This window comes from Bison bison, unplaced genomic scaffold (genome assembly GCF_000754665.1).
Source record: "Bison bison bison isolate TAMUID 2011002044 unplaced genomic scaffold, Bison_UMD1.0 scf7180017864224, whole genome shotgun sequence".
Lineage (NCBI taxonomy): Eukaryota > Metazoa > Chordata > Mammalia > Artiodactyla > Bovidae > Bison > Bison bison.
The window spans coordinates 4,167,894-4,183,204 of record NW_011494796.1 but is presented as its reverse complement, the minus strand read 5'-3'; the positions used below and the strand labels follow the sequence as shown (position 1 = coordinate 4,183,204).

Sequence of the window (15,311 nt, the reverse complement as noted above, 5' to 3'; positions counted from 1 at the left end):
AAGAAAAGTTAGGACTAACCTAGATAGCATATTCAAAAGCAGAGACATTACTTTGCTAACAAAGGTCCGTCTAGTCAAGGCTATGGTTTTTCCAGTGGTCATGTATGGATGCGAGAGTTGGACTGTGAAGAAAGCTGAGTGCCGAAGAATTGATGCTTTTGAACTGTGGTGTTGGAGAAGACTCTTGAGAGTCCCTTGGACTGCAAGGAGATCCAACCAGTCCTTTCTAAAGATCAGTCCTGGGTGTTCTTTGGAAAGACTGATGCTAAAGCTGAAACTCCAATACTTTGGCTACCTCATGTGAAGAGTTGACTCATTGGAAAAGACTGTGATGCTGGGAGGGATTGTGGGCAGGAGGAGTAGGGGATGACAGAGGATGAGATGGCTGGATGGCATCACTGACTCGACGGACTGAGTCTGAGTGAACTCCGGAAGTTGGTGATGGACAGGGAGGCCTGGCGTGCTGTGATTCATGGGGTCGCAAAGAGTCGGACATGACTGAGCGACTGAACTGAACTGAAATGAACCCAGTGTATGAGAGTGTCTGCTTCCTGGGATCTTGATCAACATTGTAGTCTGTCAGCTTTTACTAAAATAACATTACACTGCTTATATATTTACATTTTTATTTCTTGTGAAATGAAGATATATATGAGTTTTTAAAAATTATTATTATGATTTGTACATTTGTGAACTGCTTCTTCACGGTATCAGTCCAATTTGGCCGGGGGGGATGTTTACTTTTTCTGCTGACTCCTAAATGCTCTTTATATATTAATGATAATGCATTACTTTTTAATCATGTTAAATGATATCACATGGTCTGATTTTTACAACTTCATTTATAATTTTTCTTGACTAATTTATAAAACAATTTTGTAACCAATATTATCAATTATTTCCCTTACAGTTGCTTTCTCTATGTTATGCTTTAAAATGTTTTTCTCACCCCTAACATTATAAAATATATCTCCAATATTTTCTTAAAATCCTGACTCTATGTAAGCTGAGTCACTTTTTTGTGTATATTCTAAACTACAAAATGGAAGCAATAAATACCTACCTTATTCATTCACTAAATATTTATTAAGCACCAAAATGATACCAGGCACTTTGTGGGAGCCAGGATGAATAAAACAGACTGAAATTCCTGAGCTAGTAGGGCTTACATTTTGGTGCCTGCATCCACAGGGGTTAAGGGAAATAATATAAATAAAGCCTATTTGCTATTATGATTTGCTGGGTCTTTAAGCAACTGTGTGCCTTATTTTGCACTCTCTCAGTCTAGAATGCCCTTCCTTTTTTATCTGAAATTCTTCTCACCTATCAAAGCATGGACTCCTCTACAAAAAAATATCTCCTGATCACCTCTTATAACTTTCTTCAGGGCTCCTCTGCTACAAACTTCTTTAGAGCATTGGGCTGATTCACTCTGCCTTACAGTGAAAGCTTTTATATGAGCTGACTCCTCATTAGCCAGCAAGCTTTCCACAGGCAGTGGCCATGAAGCCTTCATCTCACATGTATTCTCCCATCGCCTACTCCAGGACCTAGTCCCATACAAGGCTCCCTAATGGGAATTTGTCACTGTCAAAATTAACAAAGGAATCTACTCAAAAATACCTCCTTTATACATCCTATCAAGAATGTAAATAGCTACCTAAACCTACAATTTAACTGTGGTCCATGCAAAGAAAAAAAGAAAAGAATAAGGGAGAATATTCCAGGGTTTTGACTGAATGGAGATTTCCCTCTTCTCTCTATAGCTGAAGGGGAGACAGAGTTGGAGGGAGTGACATGTACAAACTCTCAGGTGGAGGCATTCTGGAAAATTCAAGGGCTAAAAAGAAAACCGGTGTGGCAAGGTGGGTAGGGGCAGGGGGTGGGATGGGGTGGAAGAGGGGTGACGTGGGCTGGGTGTGTAAGATGAAGATGGATTGGTGAATGCAGCCATCTCTCACTGGCCTAGAAAGCCAAGGTCAGAGGTGTGGCCTTCCCTGAAAGAGCTTTGGGAACCTCTGCAGGTTTTAGGAAGGAGAGTAATATAGGCCCTTATACTCAAAGCTATGGTTTTTCCAGTAGTTACCTATGGATGTGAGAGTTGGACCATAAGGAAGGCTGAGCACTGAAGAATCGCTGCTTTTGAATTGTGGTGCTGGATAAGACTCTTGAGAGTCCCTTGGATTAAAAGATGATCAAACAAGCCAATCCTGAAGGAAATCAACCTGAATATTCATTGGAAGGACTGATGAAGCTGAAGTTCCAATACTTTGACCACCTAATACAAAGAGCTGACTCATTGGAAAGGACACTGATGCTGGGAAAGACTGAAGGCAAAAGGAGAAGGAGGTGGCAGAGGATGAGATGGTCAGACAGTACCACCGACTCAGTGGACAGGAATTTGAGCAAACTCCGGGAGATGTGAAGGACAGGGAAGCCTGGCATGTTGTATGTGGTCCGTGGGGTCTCAAAGAGTCAGACACGACTTGGCGATTGAACAACAAAAACAATACTTGGCCTAGCATCATCAGAGCTGGGCTCTGGGACTGAGGCTGCTATTTTTTGCCTGGCAACCTACACAACCTCCTGTTCCTTGGGTGAAACTAACCCCACCTCTCTGACTAAGGCTCCAGAGAAACCCAGAGTCAGCTTTGCAAACTTAAGAGTTCTAGAAATGGAAGAGACTGCCATTGACAAACAGCTCCAGAGACGGAGAGGCCACTGCAGAGAGGAGAGGTCAGTCCATAGCATGGGTGCTGGAGCCTGCTACATTTGGATCATGGTTTCCTTGGCATCTACAGCAAGTTACTGGCTTATCTGGGCTTCAGTTTCTTCTGTAATAAAACAGAACTCACCTCATTAGGTTGTCGTGAGGATTAAATGAGTTGACAAATGGGAGGAGCTCAGCATACAGTGAGCACTCAAAAATGGTAGTTATAGCATTATTATGACCACCACTATGATGAGACGGCTTCTACCACCACCCGCTTTCCTACTGCAAAGGGCTAGTTAATACCACATGGAGGGCAACACAGTGTTTGGGTCCAGTCTGTAGATTCTAGTATTGGTCTGAATTAGAACCTGGCCATGAACATTTTCTTAAGGCTCCACAGGTCATTCTAGTGAAGTTATAGTTTACATAGTCGGCATGTAACAAGCTGAACTGAAACAAAAAGTGGAAATCATGGGAGATCTTTTGGGGTGAGATCCAGAATGATACCTAAAGGACAGTCCAATCTGTCAGCCTTAATTCTTCTCATCCTTTACCAAAAGAATAGGAAGGAAAAAAACAAAACTTATCTGCCCGTCTAAATTTTGTGTGGCTCAAATACACGTGTATCAAGTATGTGTCCTGAACATACATGTATCAAGTGTGTAGACCCGTGTGAACACACAAACACTTGCACATTTACCTTGTGGGGCCTATGGAATCTCCCTTTTCTCAGAGAATACTCCTGAGTTCTGCTCTGTACACTGGCCTTTAACCTGTCCAAATGGACACACTACCATGGTGCCTATGGATGGCAAAGCTTGGCCTTTTCTCTGTTTGGGGTTTTGTTCCCCATCTTTACTCTTTCAATTGCTAAAGTTTACATGGTTTGAAAAAATCACATTGTTGGTATAAACTGTTGGTTTTGCTGGGCTGGATAAGGCAGTCACCAAAAGCTGTTTTTTTCTAATAAAAATTAAAGGTCTTTTTTTCTTGCTAATTGTGGGTGTAAGCATTAAGCCTTTTCAGGATAACAAATATTGGTTCTCTAGGTGTTTAATTGCCTATCTTACATTTTAGAGATGGCTTATATTTCTAAGTGACCAAATAGTTGAAGAAAACTTTCTAAAACTTAGGCAAGGCAGCCATGTCTGCTCTTATCAAATTAAGTAATTTAGTTGGAAACATACCTGTTTTGTGTTTCAAATGTCCTGTTTCTGGTCTTGATACTTTCATAACTAGCAGTGCTATCCTAGATCTATCTTAACTTCTCACGTGAAAAATAAACTAAGTCGCAACACTTCAACAATGTCTGTGACACGAAAGGCAAGGAGTACCCAGTAGAAGAAGAACTATTTCAGGCGGATGACATCTGAACGCAGAATGTGATCCTGGCCAAATCCGGTAGTGAGGGGAAAAAAGCAATGAAAGGCACTATGAGATCAACTGACAAAACCAAAACACCGATGGTAGATTGCTACCTTTCTTGAAACTGATGGAAGATTCTGTAGAAGACTGTCCTTGTCCTTAGGAAATACACACTGAACTATTTAGGATTAAAAGGGCATGATAGTTTCAACTTTGGTTCAGAAAAAAATGTGTGTGTATATGTGCATATATATATATATATATATATACACATATACACACACATGTGAGCGTGTATGTGTGTGTGTATTGAGAGAGAAAAAGAAAGAAATACAGCAAATCAGGGAAATGTTAACTGGTAAATCTGGGTAAAGGGAACAGGTAAGAGTTCTCTGTAATATACTTGAAATTATTCTGCAAGCTTGAAATGATTTCCATACAAATAAACAAACAAAGGGGTTGCACTAAATAATGAATAAAGCCCCTCATTCTAAAGTTCTATGGACTGTGGTAGTTGTCTTTCATAAGTTTACAAGCAGCAGCAGAAGTACCAAGCCTGTGGGGTGTGGGAGGAGCTCCCCACCGAGCGAGACTCTGAGCAAACATGTGTGGTGACTTGTGCTGTCTCCTCCAGAAGTCGTGTGACTGGAAAGTCTAGTTCTGAGATAGGCATCTGCAGGGCGGTCCCAGGGAGCAGCCCCAGCTACAACAGAGCCCTCTGGTCTAGCGTCTCCTCTGGTGACTGAGGGAAGGACACTGCTATTCCAGGCGGGTGTGGAAGCTGACGGGACCCCGGAAGACCCCTGCCTGCCCCTGCCTGCCTGCTCAGAACTGAGGCCTCAGGCATTAAAAGGCAAGAAAAAGACTATCATGTCCTCACTCTAGTTTCCCTCTGATGGACTAGAGGCTTTTGGCTCCATTGTGTCTCCTTAAAACTGTCCTCTAACAGCCATTTCAAGGGTTTATATTGTCTCATCACCCACAAAATTCTTTTACATATGAGGCTTCTCAGGGTACCATTTTTTTGATACCAGTGAGACCTGGATCATCAAAAGATGAAGCCCAAAGTCCTGTGAACCAGTGGTGGGGAAATAAAGTTACCACTAGCATATGTATCCTTGGAGGTAAGGAAGTTGTTTTCACAGTTAGAAATGTTTTATTGTTTAACCATTTTTAAAACTGAAGTATAGTTAATTCACAATGCTGAGTTAGTTTCAAGTGTATAGCAAAGTCATTCAGCTATATATATATACACATATATATATATGTATCTAATCTTTTTCAGATTTTTTCCATTATAGGTTATTTATTATAAGATATTGAATACAATTCCCCTGTAGGTCTTAGTTTTTTACCTATTTTAAATATAGTAGTGTGTATCTGTTAATCTCAAATCCCTAATTTATCCCTCCCTCACTTTCTCCTTAGGTAACCATAACTTTGTGTTCTACATTTGTGACTCTGTTTCTGTTTTGTAAGTTCCTTTGTATCATTTTTTTAGACTCTACATATAAGTGATATAACATGACATTTCTCTTTCTCTGTCTGACATTTCACTTGGTATGATAATCTCTTTAAGTCCATCCATGTTGCTACAAATACTATTATTTCATTCTCTTTTACTTCTAAGTAATATTCATTGTAAATATGTACCACATCTTCTTTATCAATTTGTCAGTGGACAAATTAGGTTGCTTTCATGTTGTGGCTGTTACAAATAGTGCTGCTATGAACACTGAGGTACATGTATTTTTTTGAATTAGAATTTTTGTCTTTTCCTATATGCCCAGGAGTGGGATTATAGGATTACATGGTAGCTCTATTTTTAGGTTTTTAAGAAGCTTCCATATTGTTCTCCTTAGTGGCTGCACCAATTTACATTCCCACTGACAGTGGAGGAATATAGGAAGGTTCCTTTTTCTCCTCATCCTCTCCAGCATTTATTATTTGTAGACTTTTTAATGATGGTCAGCCATTCTGAACAGTGTGAGGCAATATCTTATTGTAGTTTTGATTTGAAAGAAATGTCTTACTATTTTCTTTTTGGAATATCCAAAAAACACAGGTCAGTATTAATACTCTTCAAATATATGAATAAGGTGGTGGATACAAAGATCTATTCTACTGCCATCATGAACTCCTGCAGGCGAGGAGCTGCATCTCATTCACCTGTGAGCTCCTCACAACATCTAGTGATGAGCTCAAGAAATGGAGTGATGACCAGCATTGCTACCTGGAAACATCAGCTATAACACGCTCCTTCCCTTCAGGTCAACCATCTGGGACTAAATCAGTATCTGCTCTATTTATTTAAGGAGAAAAACTGTCAGGAGTCAGGGGAATCGTTTATCTGACCTTTGGAGGATCTTTTTCACTGAATGGGCTTCCCTGGTGGCTCAGTTGGTAAAGAATCCGCTTGCAATGAGGGAGATCTGGGTTGGATCCCTGGGTTGGGGAATGATTCTCAGGTGGTATTTGTATAAAGTAGAGAAATACATCCAATAATTCGCAAATATAGCAGCCATTATTTTAATACAATAGTTTGGAATACAATGTGAAAAACATAAGCCTGAAATTTAAACACTTTTGAAGAAAAATGCAAATAAATAGGGTAACCAAGCAATTAGATTAAAGCAGTTTGGCCCGTGCCAACTGGAGTGTCTACCTAATGTTGACAGTAGCAATGCTTAGAAAATCAAACCAGTTAACTCTTGCTGACATTGACTGAAAAATGGCTATAAGTTCCCTGAAAAGAACTGGAGGAAAGGAGAACTGGCAACACAGTTGTACAAACACATAAGGAAATTCACAAGGGGAAAGCAAACCTGCTTGAGGCTGAGGGAATAAAGGGAAGGAGAAGAAAGGGAAAGACACACGTGACGTCAAACTCCTGTTCTTTTTCTCAGGGTTTCAGATCCCTTTCAGATGGCAACACCCAGGAGCTTTCTCCACACTCAGTCCTTACATCTCACTACAAAATGCGTAGCAAAAACAACTGAGAAGAACAGAGCAACTAGATGGCGAACTGCCTCCCACAGCACCTCTAAAACGTCTGAATCTTGAAATGGGCCTCCTGTCTGCACCTTGTTTGGTTCACGGTAAATTCCCAACAAATCTGGACTAATAAAATGTCCTTAAGAAGTGAGTCTGCGGAGTTACAAATTTTAGACAGATGTCTGGAGCCAGACTCACAACAAGGAACTGACTTTTCCTCTTTGGCACCACAAGATGGTTGTGTAACAGGTTCAAGCTGATGGGACAGCTATTTAAGCCAGAGTAATACACTACAACTGATACTTTTGAAAACCATGAAAAACCCAGCTCCCAAACTTCCAATAGCTTGTTGAGGTTTTCTTTAACCCTCCAAATGAGGATCAGTCAACATCAGTACAGAAAAAATTTTACCCACAAAAAATTTTTATAGTCAAGTCTACTAATACTGGTTTATTTGCAGCCCAAACTCTCTGAAGACAGCAAACAGTGGTATTGGCTGCCCTCTGCAGTGAGCTGGTGAATTCAGCAAAATATCAGGATCAAGAAAATGCCAAATGCATGTAACTAATTCTCCTTGAAATCCAGAAATGCTGGCAAGAGAATGAGTTCTTATGTCTAGGATTTTAAAGTTGAGGGTGTATGGGAAAGTAACACACCACCTCCCAATCACTCAACCCTAACCTGATGTTCAACTGTGAGGTTACGGTAAGCTTGCCTGTTGATTTTGAGATGTTAAAGTAAAGTTCTAGGTGAGATCCTTTGTTGCTGAATCACAAATCAACCACAGCAGCAATACTTAAAAGCTTTTCAGAGAGTTCTCTAGACTGAGAACTTCCATGGTATGTGTTTTTAAAATATGTCTATAAATTATTTGAAACTACTCCTAACAAGAAGTGGAAGCTAATTTTCCTTCCTTTAAATATGAACTGGCCTTAGTGACCTGGATCCAATGAAGAAAATGAGGTTGGACGTGACATGCTATGACATCTGAAGCTGAGTTACAAAAGGAAACACAGCATCTGCCAAAGCTCTCTCTTGAACTGCTCACCCTTAAAATCCATCTGCTGTCCTAGGAAGAGATCAGTCCAGTGAAGGGGCATGGGCATGCAATCCAGCTGACAGGCCCGCAGCAGTCCCAACCAACGACCAGCATAAACCAGCTGATGTCATGGGTGTCACCTGAGCCTTGTGCCTGAGGAAGCCTTCAAGAAAACTCCAACTCCGGCTGCCCAGCTACCATCTGACTGTGACCACATGAGTGAAAACCATGAAATGAGGTCAGTCAATTCCGAGATCCATAAGAGGTGATAATAATGATAATAATAATAATGTGTTATTTTAAGAGAGAAGCCTGCCAACTACGGCTTGTTGATAAAGTCTGGCCTGTAGAGCATTTTTCTACAGCCAGTGATCTAAGCTGGGTTTGGTACATTTTTAAAGGATTGTAAAAGAAACAGAACAAAACAAAGAAAAACATGCAACAGAGACCATATATGGCTCTTAAAGTCTAAAATAGTTATTCTATGGCCCTTTATAGAAAAAAATTGCTCACTACTGTGTTAAGCCACTAAGCTTTTTAAAAGGTTTGTTTTACAGCTATAGATAACTGGAACACATGGTACCTTTGAAACAAAATAAGCAGTGGGCATATGCTAGATTCAGAGCACCATGAAAGTCACACTAAAAAGCCACAACTTAACTGCTATCTGCAAGTCAATTCTTATCCTATCAATACTGTACAATATTCTAATTTCACAAACACACTTGATCAGCCAAAGTGAAAGTGATGGTAATATGATTCATCAACCAAGAAGAGCATCTTAAACATGCATCTCAGATTTGATTCTGAATTAAACTCCAAATTCTCAGAGACTCATGAATAATTTCAGTAATAACAGCTGGCATTTACTGAGTCTTTACTATGTTCCAGACACTGTTCTAAGCTATTTAATATTTATTATCTCACTTAAGCCTCATGACAATCCTTACATTTTACAGATGAGAAACTGAAGCAGAGAAAATTGATCTAATCTGTACAAGATCGCACAGGTAGTAAGTCTGCAGCAAGGACTGACTTGCACCCATGAAATTCATCACTGCACTCTGCTTTCTCTCTAGAAAAAAGTATCTAATCAAGACACCCAGTCTTATGTTAAAGAATGCAGCTGGCTTCCAGAGAGTGGCCAGCACCCTTTGAACTCTCTAACCAGTCTTCCTGTGTGCTCTCCTCTCACAAGGAATCAGCCCTGCAACCTGGGTCTCCATCTCTTTCCCCTGGAACCTAGGACTTCCAACAACATTAGTTTTTCTGTTGAGAGTATCTGAAACTCCTAGGCTAGCCCCAAACTACAGTTAGTTTTAAGCTGTTCTTTCCAAACCCTCAAAGTCTTCCTCACATTTTTCCTCTGGTTTCTGTCAATCGACACATGGGAAATTGCACTTGCTGAAGGAAAGGCTGTCAGGAGAGACACAACATAAGTTCTACACTGCCAGCTCTTGGCTAAACAAAATCAACAGACTGAGCAAGAGCCAGTGGTCCATACCACTGTTAGGACCAGAGATCTGGAAGAATGAAATCAGCATCAGTTTCCTCATACGTGAAGTGGAAGTGATGACACTTATCTTTATGGTTTGCTGTATAGCTAGTGCCAAGATGTATTAAGGGCCTAATCCAATGCCTGGCATTCAATTAATGGTGGTTATAACTATTGCAATTTTAACACAGAATTTGCCTCTCTTTTAAAGAGCTGATAACTGACCAATGACATTTCACTGAATAACTGGAAAAGTTGTTAATTGCAAAAAAGATCCATGTTCATGAGACCAGACATACAGTAAGAGATGCTGCTTTCCACTGGTCACACATCTTTTATCTTCCTTTGTAGCAAGCCTTTCACATTAGAAGGTGTGGTTTTAATTATCTATAAAAATGACTGTTCACATTCTTCTGTCCAGCTAAACTTGGCACAAATAGCTGGAAATCAGTGTGAGAAAGAAAGGGCAATGCTCCAACCTGAACAACATGCAAGGCGACCTCAGCATAGCGACCAAAGGCATACACAGCAGCTTGTTTACTCACCAGAAGGGAAAAATAATGAGGCGACTGATCAAAAACACGGTGGAGAAGATGAAAAACAGGGTGTTACAGGTTTGCTTCCATCCGGCATAAGAAAACATCTTAGCAGACTGAGGAAATAGAAAGAAATTGCATTCAGATAGGGTGATAGTTGTGTAAAATTAAATATCTATAAATTAAATTACACCTGGGATTTGCTTCAAAATCTTGGTGCGAGTTGGGTTATGGATAAAAGTAGATGAAATAAGATTGGCCACATTAGTAACTATTAAAGCTGGATGGTGGGTCCATTGGACCCATTATATTCTTTACCTTGTCATATGTTTGGAACCTTGCATAATACATTTAAAAAATTAGCTAGAATGACTGTAATATTACTCTTGTATTACATAAGCACTACAAATTAGCATAACTACTTTTACCATGTATGTTAGCTTGACATTTATTGAATTCCTACATTTAACTGGGAGGAGAGCTGGACTGAAGAAAGGCTGGGATATAAGTGAAGCCCCGGGCTGGGCTGGGCACGCTGCAATCAAGGCAGCTACTTTCAGGCAGATGATAAAGAGTGGAGTTAGGAGGCAGCCCTTAGGGCCCTATCCTGGTTGAAGCAGAGTTTCAAGCACTTGATTTTTCCTGCTTACTTCATGCTAGTCTGTAATGTTCATATGATTTGTGTTGAGTAAAAAGAATTATACAAAGTGCTGTTTAATGTGGTATTAATGTAATGAGGATTCTCTTGCTTTATCCAGTGTAGCTCAAGGCTGAATGGGAAAGTGTCTGAAGGTGGGTGTGGAAGCTGGGCAGAAGTGTGGCTTAGGCCTGCCAGTTTTAGAACTGAAATCTCCCAGGAAAGTCAAGGTCCATCTAGAACAAGAGAAGTAGCTTAATACACTTCAGGAATGGTTTACATTGCATTTTCCATACTTTTCCCTACTTACCAAGGGGTAGGAATGTGATCAGACTATAGGGTTAGCAGAGGCCCAAAAGGAAGTAGCCTTCACTGCTGAAATGGAAGGCTGGCATGCCAGTGAGGCCCAACTTGGATATGGGGAGAAAGCCAGAAGGTTACAGGGCTTGGAATAGAGGGAGCTGTTTGAAGGGTCGGCAGCCAGGCCCAGCAGGAAGCTGGAGATATGCATAGATGTGAAGAGAGCCACTTGAGTTGGCAAAGTAGCACTTCTTTGGGCCCATACACATGCCACCTATGCTGGACTGTGCAAAGATGGATATCAGACAGTAACCTCTCTCCTTTGCAGTCAAGATATTGTTAAAGTGTTGGGTCCTGGATCCAAACTTAACATGTAGAAAAAGAGGATCATGAAGATACATGAAGAAGGCACAAGACTGCTTATGAGTAAAAACTGTAGATGCTGAAGCTGTTTTTCCTTGCAAAGAAAGAACTAAGAAATGACCCAATAATTCTTTTGAGGAACAGGAAAGATTAATAGTCTCCATCTTTAGGAAGGTCTAAACAGGTCACCTAGGGAACCTATGTCATATCAATGTCAGGGTAGGCAGGGACAACACGGTGCTTATTCCCAGTCCTAATACCTAATCTCCCTTTTAGTTAACACAGAGTAGCACAAAGTTTTAAAGTCATAGCCAATGTGGTCTTAATTTTCAGGAAGGGTTACTGAGATATGATTGGAGGAGGAGGTGATTATAACAGAGATGACTACATTCAGAGAGCAACACATGGAAGAACTGGCATAATCCTCCTTCTGCTAAGTCATTTGCTGCTCTGAAGCACATATAATAATCTTTACCCTTAGAACTGGATTTACATGTCTAATTATGGCTACATACAAGAAACACAATTCTGTACTTAGCCAATTTTAACAGTAGCCAATTTCTTTGAAATGTCTTCAAATGACTTCTGGGTACACCTACAACAGGATTTGGCAAATCACAATTCAGCCTAGGGACTAAAGCTTCTCAGCCCCTTGAGCTAAGAATGGTAAGAATGGTTTTCACATTTTTAAAGGAGTATAAAAGAAAAGGAAAAACAACAGAAAAAGAAGAATATGTGACAAGAGATTGTATGAGGTCCACAAAGCTAGATTTACTACCTGGCTTTTTGGGGCAAGAGGAGAAGGGGACGACAGAGGATGATATGGCTGGATGGCATCACTGACTCGATGGATGTGAGTCTCAGTGAACTCCGGGAGTTGGTGATGGACAGGGTGGCCTGGAGTGCTGCGATTCATGGGGTCGCAAAGAGTCGAACACCACTGAGCGACTGATCTGATCTGATCTGATCTTTTTGCCAAAAAGTTTGCTGAATCCAGCAAGGCTATAGTTTGTCCAGTAGTCATGTATGGATGTGAGAGTTGGACTATAAAGAAAGCTGAGTGCCAAATAATTGATACTTTTGAACTGTGATGTTGGAGAAGACTCTTGAGAGTCCCTTGGAGTGCAAGGAGATCCAACCAGTCCATCCTAAAGGAAATGAGTCCTGAATATTCACTGGAAAACTGATGTTGAAGCTGAAACTCCAATACTTTGGCCACCTGATGCGAAGGGCTGACTCATTTGAAAAGACTCTGATGCTGGGAAAGATTGAAGGCAGGAGGAGAAGGGGACAGCAGATGATGAGATGGTTGTATGGCATCAATGATTCAATGGACATGAGTTTGAGTGGACTCAGGGAGTTAATGATAGACAGGGAAGCCTGGCGTGCTGCAGTCCGTGGGGTTGCAAAGAGTCGGATACGACTGAGCAACTGAACTGAACTGAACTGGCTGAATTCTGATCTAAAAGAACAAGATCTTATTAATTTCTTCCATATCAACTCACATTTAATTATTAGCCCTTCAAGAGGTTATCCTGAATGCAAATATGTTAGTATCATTTCCCCCAGCTCAGGCTTCCCCTGTGGCTCAGCTGGTAAAGAATCACCTGCAATGTGGGAGACCTGGGTTCAATCCCTGGGTTGGGAAGATCCCCTGGAGGAGGGAAAGGCTACCCATGCCAGTATTATGGCCTAGAGAATTCCATGGACTGTACAATCCATGGGATCACAAAGAGTCGGACCTGACTGAGCAACTTTCACTTTCATTATGAATGAGTATATGTAAATAGTGAATAATGTGGCTCTAAGTATAGCAGGACCCACTGTCTCAGGGTAAACAGAACCAATACACAACAGAAACACGTAGAGGAAACAATCCTAATTTTGCTTTGTTTCTTATATTTTGTATAACTAGAGATTAGGGACTCTTGTTTTAAAGTCTCCTGCTCTGAAACATTGCTTCCTTAGAAAATAAATATCATTTAAATAAACATTAATTCTCATTCCTTAAAGCTGGAGGAGGAACATGCAGGGCAGTGCAAGCATTCAGTGCCTATTTAACTTTGGCTTAAGTGAATATATGGGGCCAATCAGCTTTAAAAATCCACAATGCCATAGTCCAAGTTTTCCTTTTAAAAGATGAGAATTCATTTTTTCTTCAGATACCTCAGCTTACTTCCTAAGCTAATATCTGCGTGCACGTTGCAGAAATAGAATCCCACAAAATAACCCCTCTCTCTGGATTACCATGGAGAAAAAAGATTAGAAACTAAAAACTGAAAGCTTTCCTTTCTTTGAGCCTGAAAGACCTGAGGACCTAGAGATATCCACAGACTTTAGGTGTTTTCAGAACTGAGAGCTCTGCTAAATCACTCACAGAGAGTTCTTCCTATAAAGAGTCACGGTTAACCCAGGACATAGTACTGTTATTAGTTTTTAATGGCAAACATTTACCTCTAGCCAAATATCGGCCACATCATGTACAATCATCACGAGGGTCCCACTGCGAATATAATTAGCACACCAAGAGAAGCTCATCAAACTGACAGCAGCCAGGTGGTGGATGACATTAGCTAGAAAATCCTACATAATGAGGGCAAATGGAGACCAATAAGTAAATGCAGCTATTTTCCAATCAGTTGAATAGATGATAATAATAATTTAAAAACTAACAACTTACATCTGCATATTTTGAAATTTGTAAAATGCTTTCACTTTCATTCTTAAACACAATTCTTATGAGAGAGATAGAACAAGTGTTATCCTCATTGATGAAGTCATTTAACTTTGAGATAACACTGAATAGTTGCCATCTAAGTCCTAATATCTGCTGTTCTTCCCACTGCTCTACACCAGATATATGTACACTTTACACACACATGAAAGACATATATATACATAAGCATATTCCTATGTACATTTACCTTTATTGTTAATTTCCTGCCTAATTCCAAGACAGATGTAATAAAATTACACAACCATTAAAACAGAGTTACTGCATATGAAATAAGTAACAAGTAAAAGTGGAATAACTACATTAGTGAAATATTGAAGTATTTTGCTAATACTAAACAAAGCAACAAACAAAAATAAGCACTGGCTAGAATGTTGTGAAGTTGGAACCATTATACGTTACTGGTAGGAATGTAAAATGGCATGGCTGCTTTGTTAAATAGTCTGACAATTCCCCTAAAGGTTATACATAGGACTGCTATATAGTACAGCAGTTCCACCCCTTGGTATATATCTGAGAAGAATAAACATGTATGTTCATGTAAAAATTTTCATATAAATGTTCACAGTAGCATCATTCATAATAGCCAAAAAGGCAGAAACAACCCAGATATTAATTGATAAATAGATAAACAAAATGTAGTATTTCCACATAATGGAATATTATTCATTAATAAAAAGGAATAAAGTACTGATGTATGCCAGAACATGAATGAACTTTGAAAACATCATGCTAAGGGAAAGAAGCCAGATATTAGGTTGGTGCAAATGTAATTGAGGTTTTTGTGAATTTTATTTATTTTTTAAATTTTATTTTATTTTTAAACTTTACATAATTGAATTAGTTTTGCCAAATATCAAAATGAATCCGCCACAGGCATACATGTGTTCCCCATCCTGAACCCTCCTCCCTCCTCCCTCCCCACACCATCCCTCTGGGTTGTCCCAGTGCACCAGCCCCAAGCATCCAGTATCACGCATCGAACCTGGACTGGCAACTCGTTTCTTACATGATATTCTACATGTTTCAATGTCACTCTCCCAAATCTTCCCACCCTCTCCCTCTCCCACAGAGTCCATAAGACTGTTCTATACATCAGTGTCTCTTTTGCTGTCTCGTACACCAGGTTATTGTT

General features: G+C 40.1%; 1 protein-coding gene across 1 annotated transcript in view; it reads right to left on the bottom strand.

Moving 5' to 3' along the window:
• The window catches only part of CERS3 (ceramide synthase 3), a 160,987-nt gene that overhangs the window by 69,088 nt on the left and 76,588 nt on the right, over window positions 1-15,311 (bottom strand). Inside the window, exons 8-9 of the mRNA XM_010845823.1 lie at window positions 13,897-14,025; window positions 10,152-10,258 (exon numbers count right to left, since the gene is read on the bottom strand). Coding sequence (XP_010844125.1) covers window positions 10,152-10,258; window positions 13,897-14,025 — 236 coding nt within the window. The remainder of the gene's footprint in view (window positions 1-10,151; window positions 10,259-13,896; window positions 14,026-15,311) is intronic.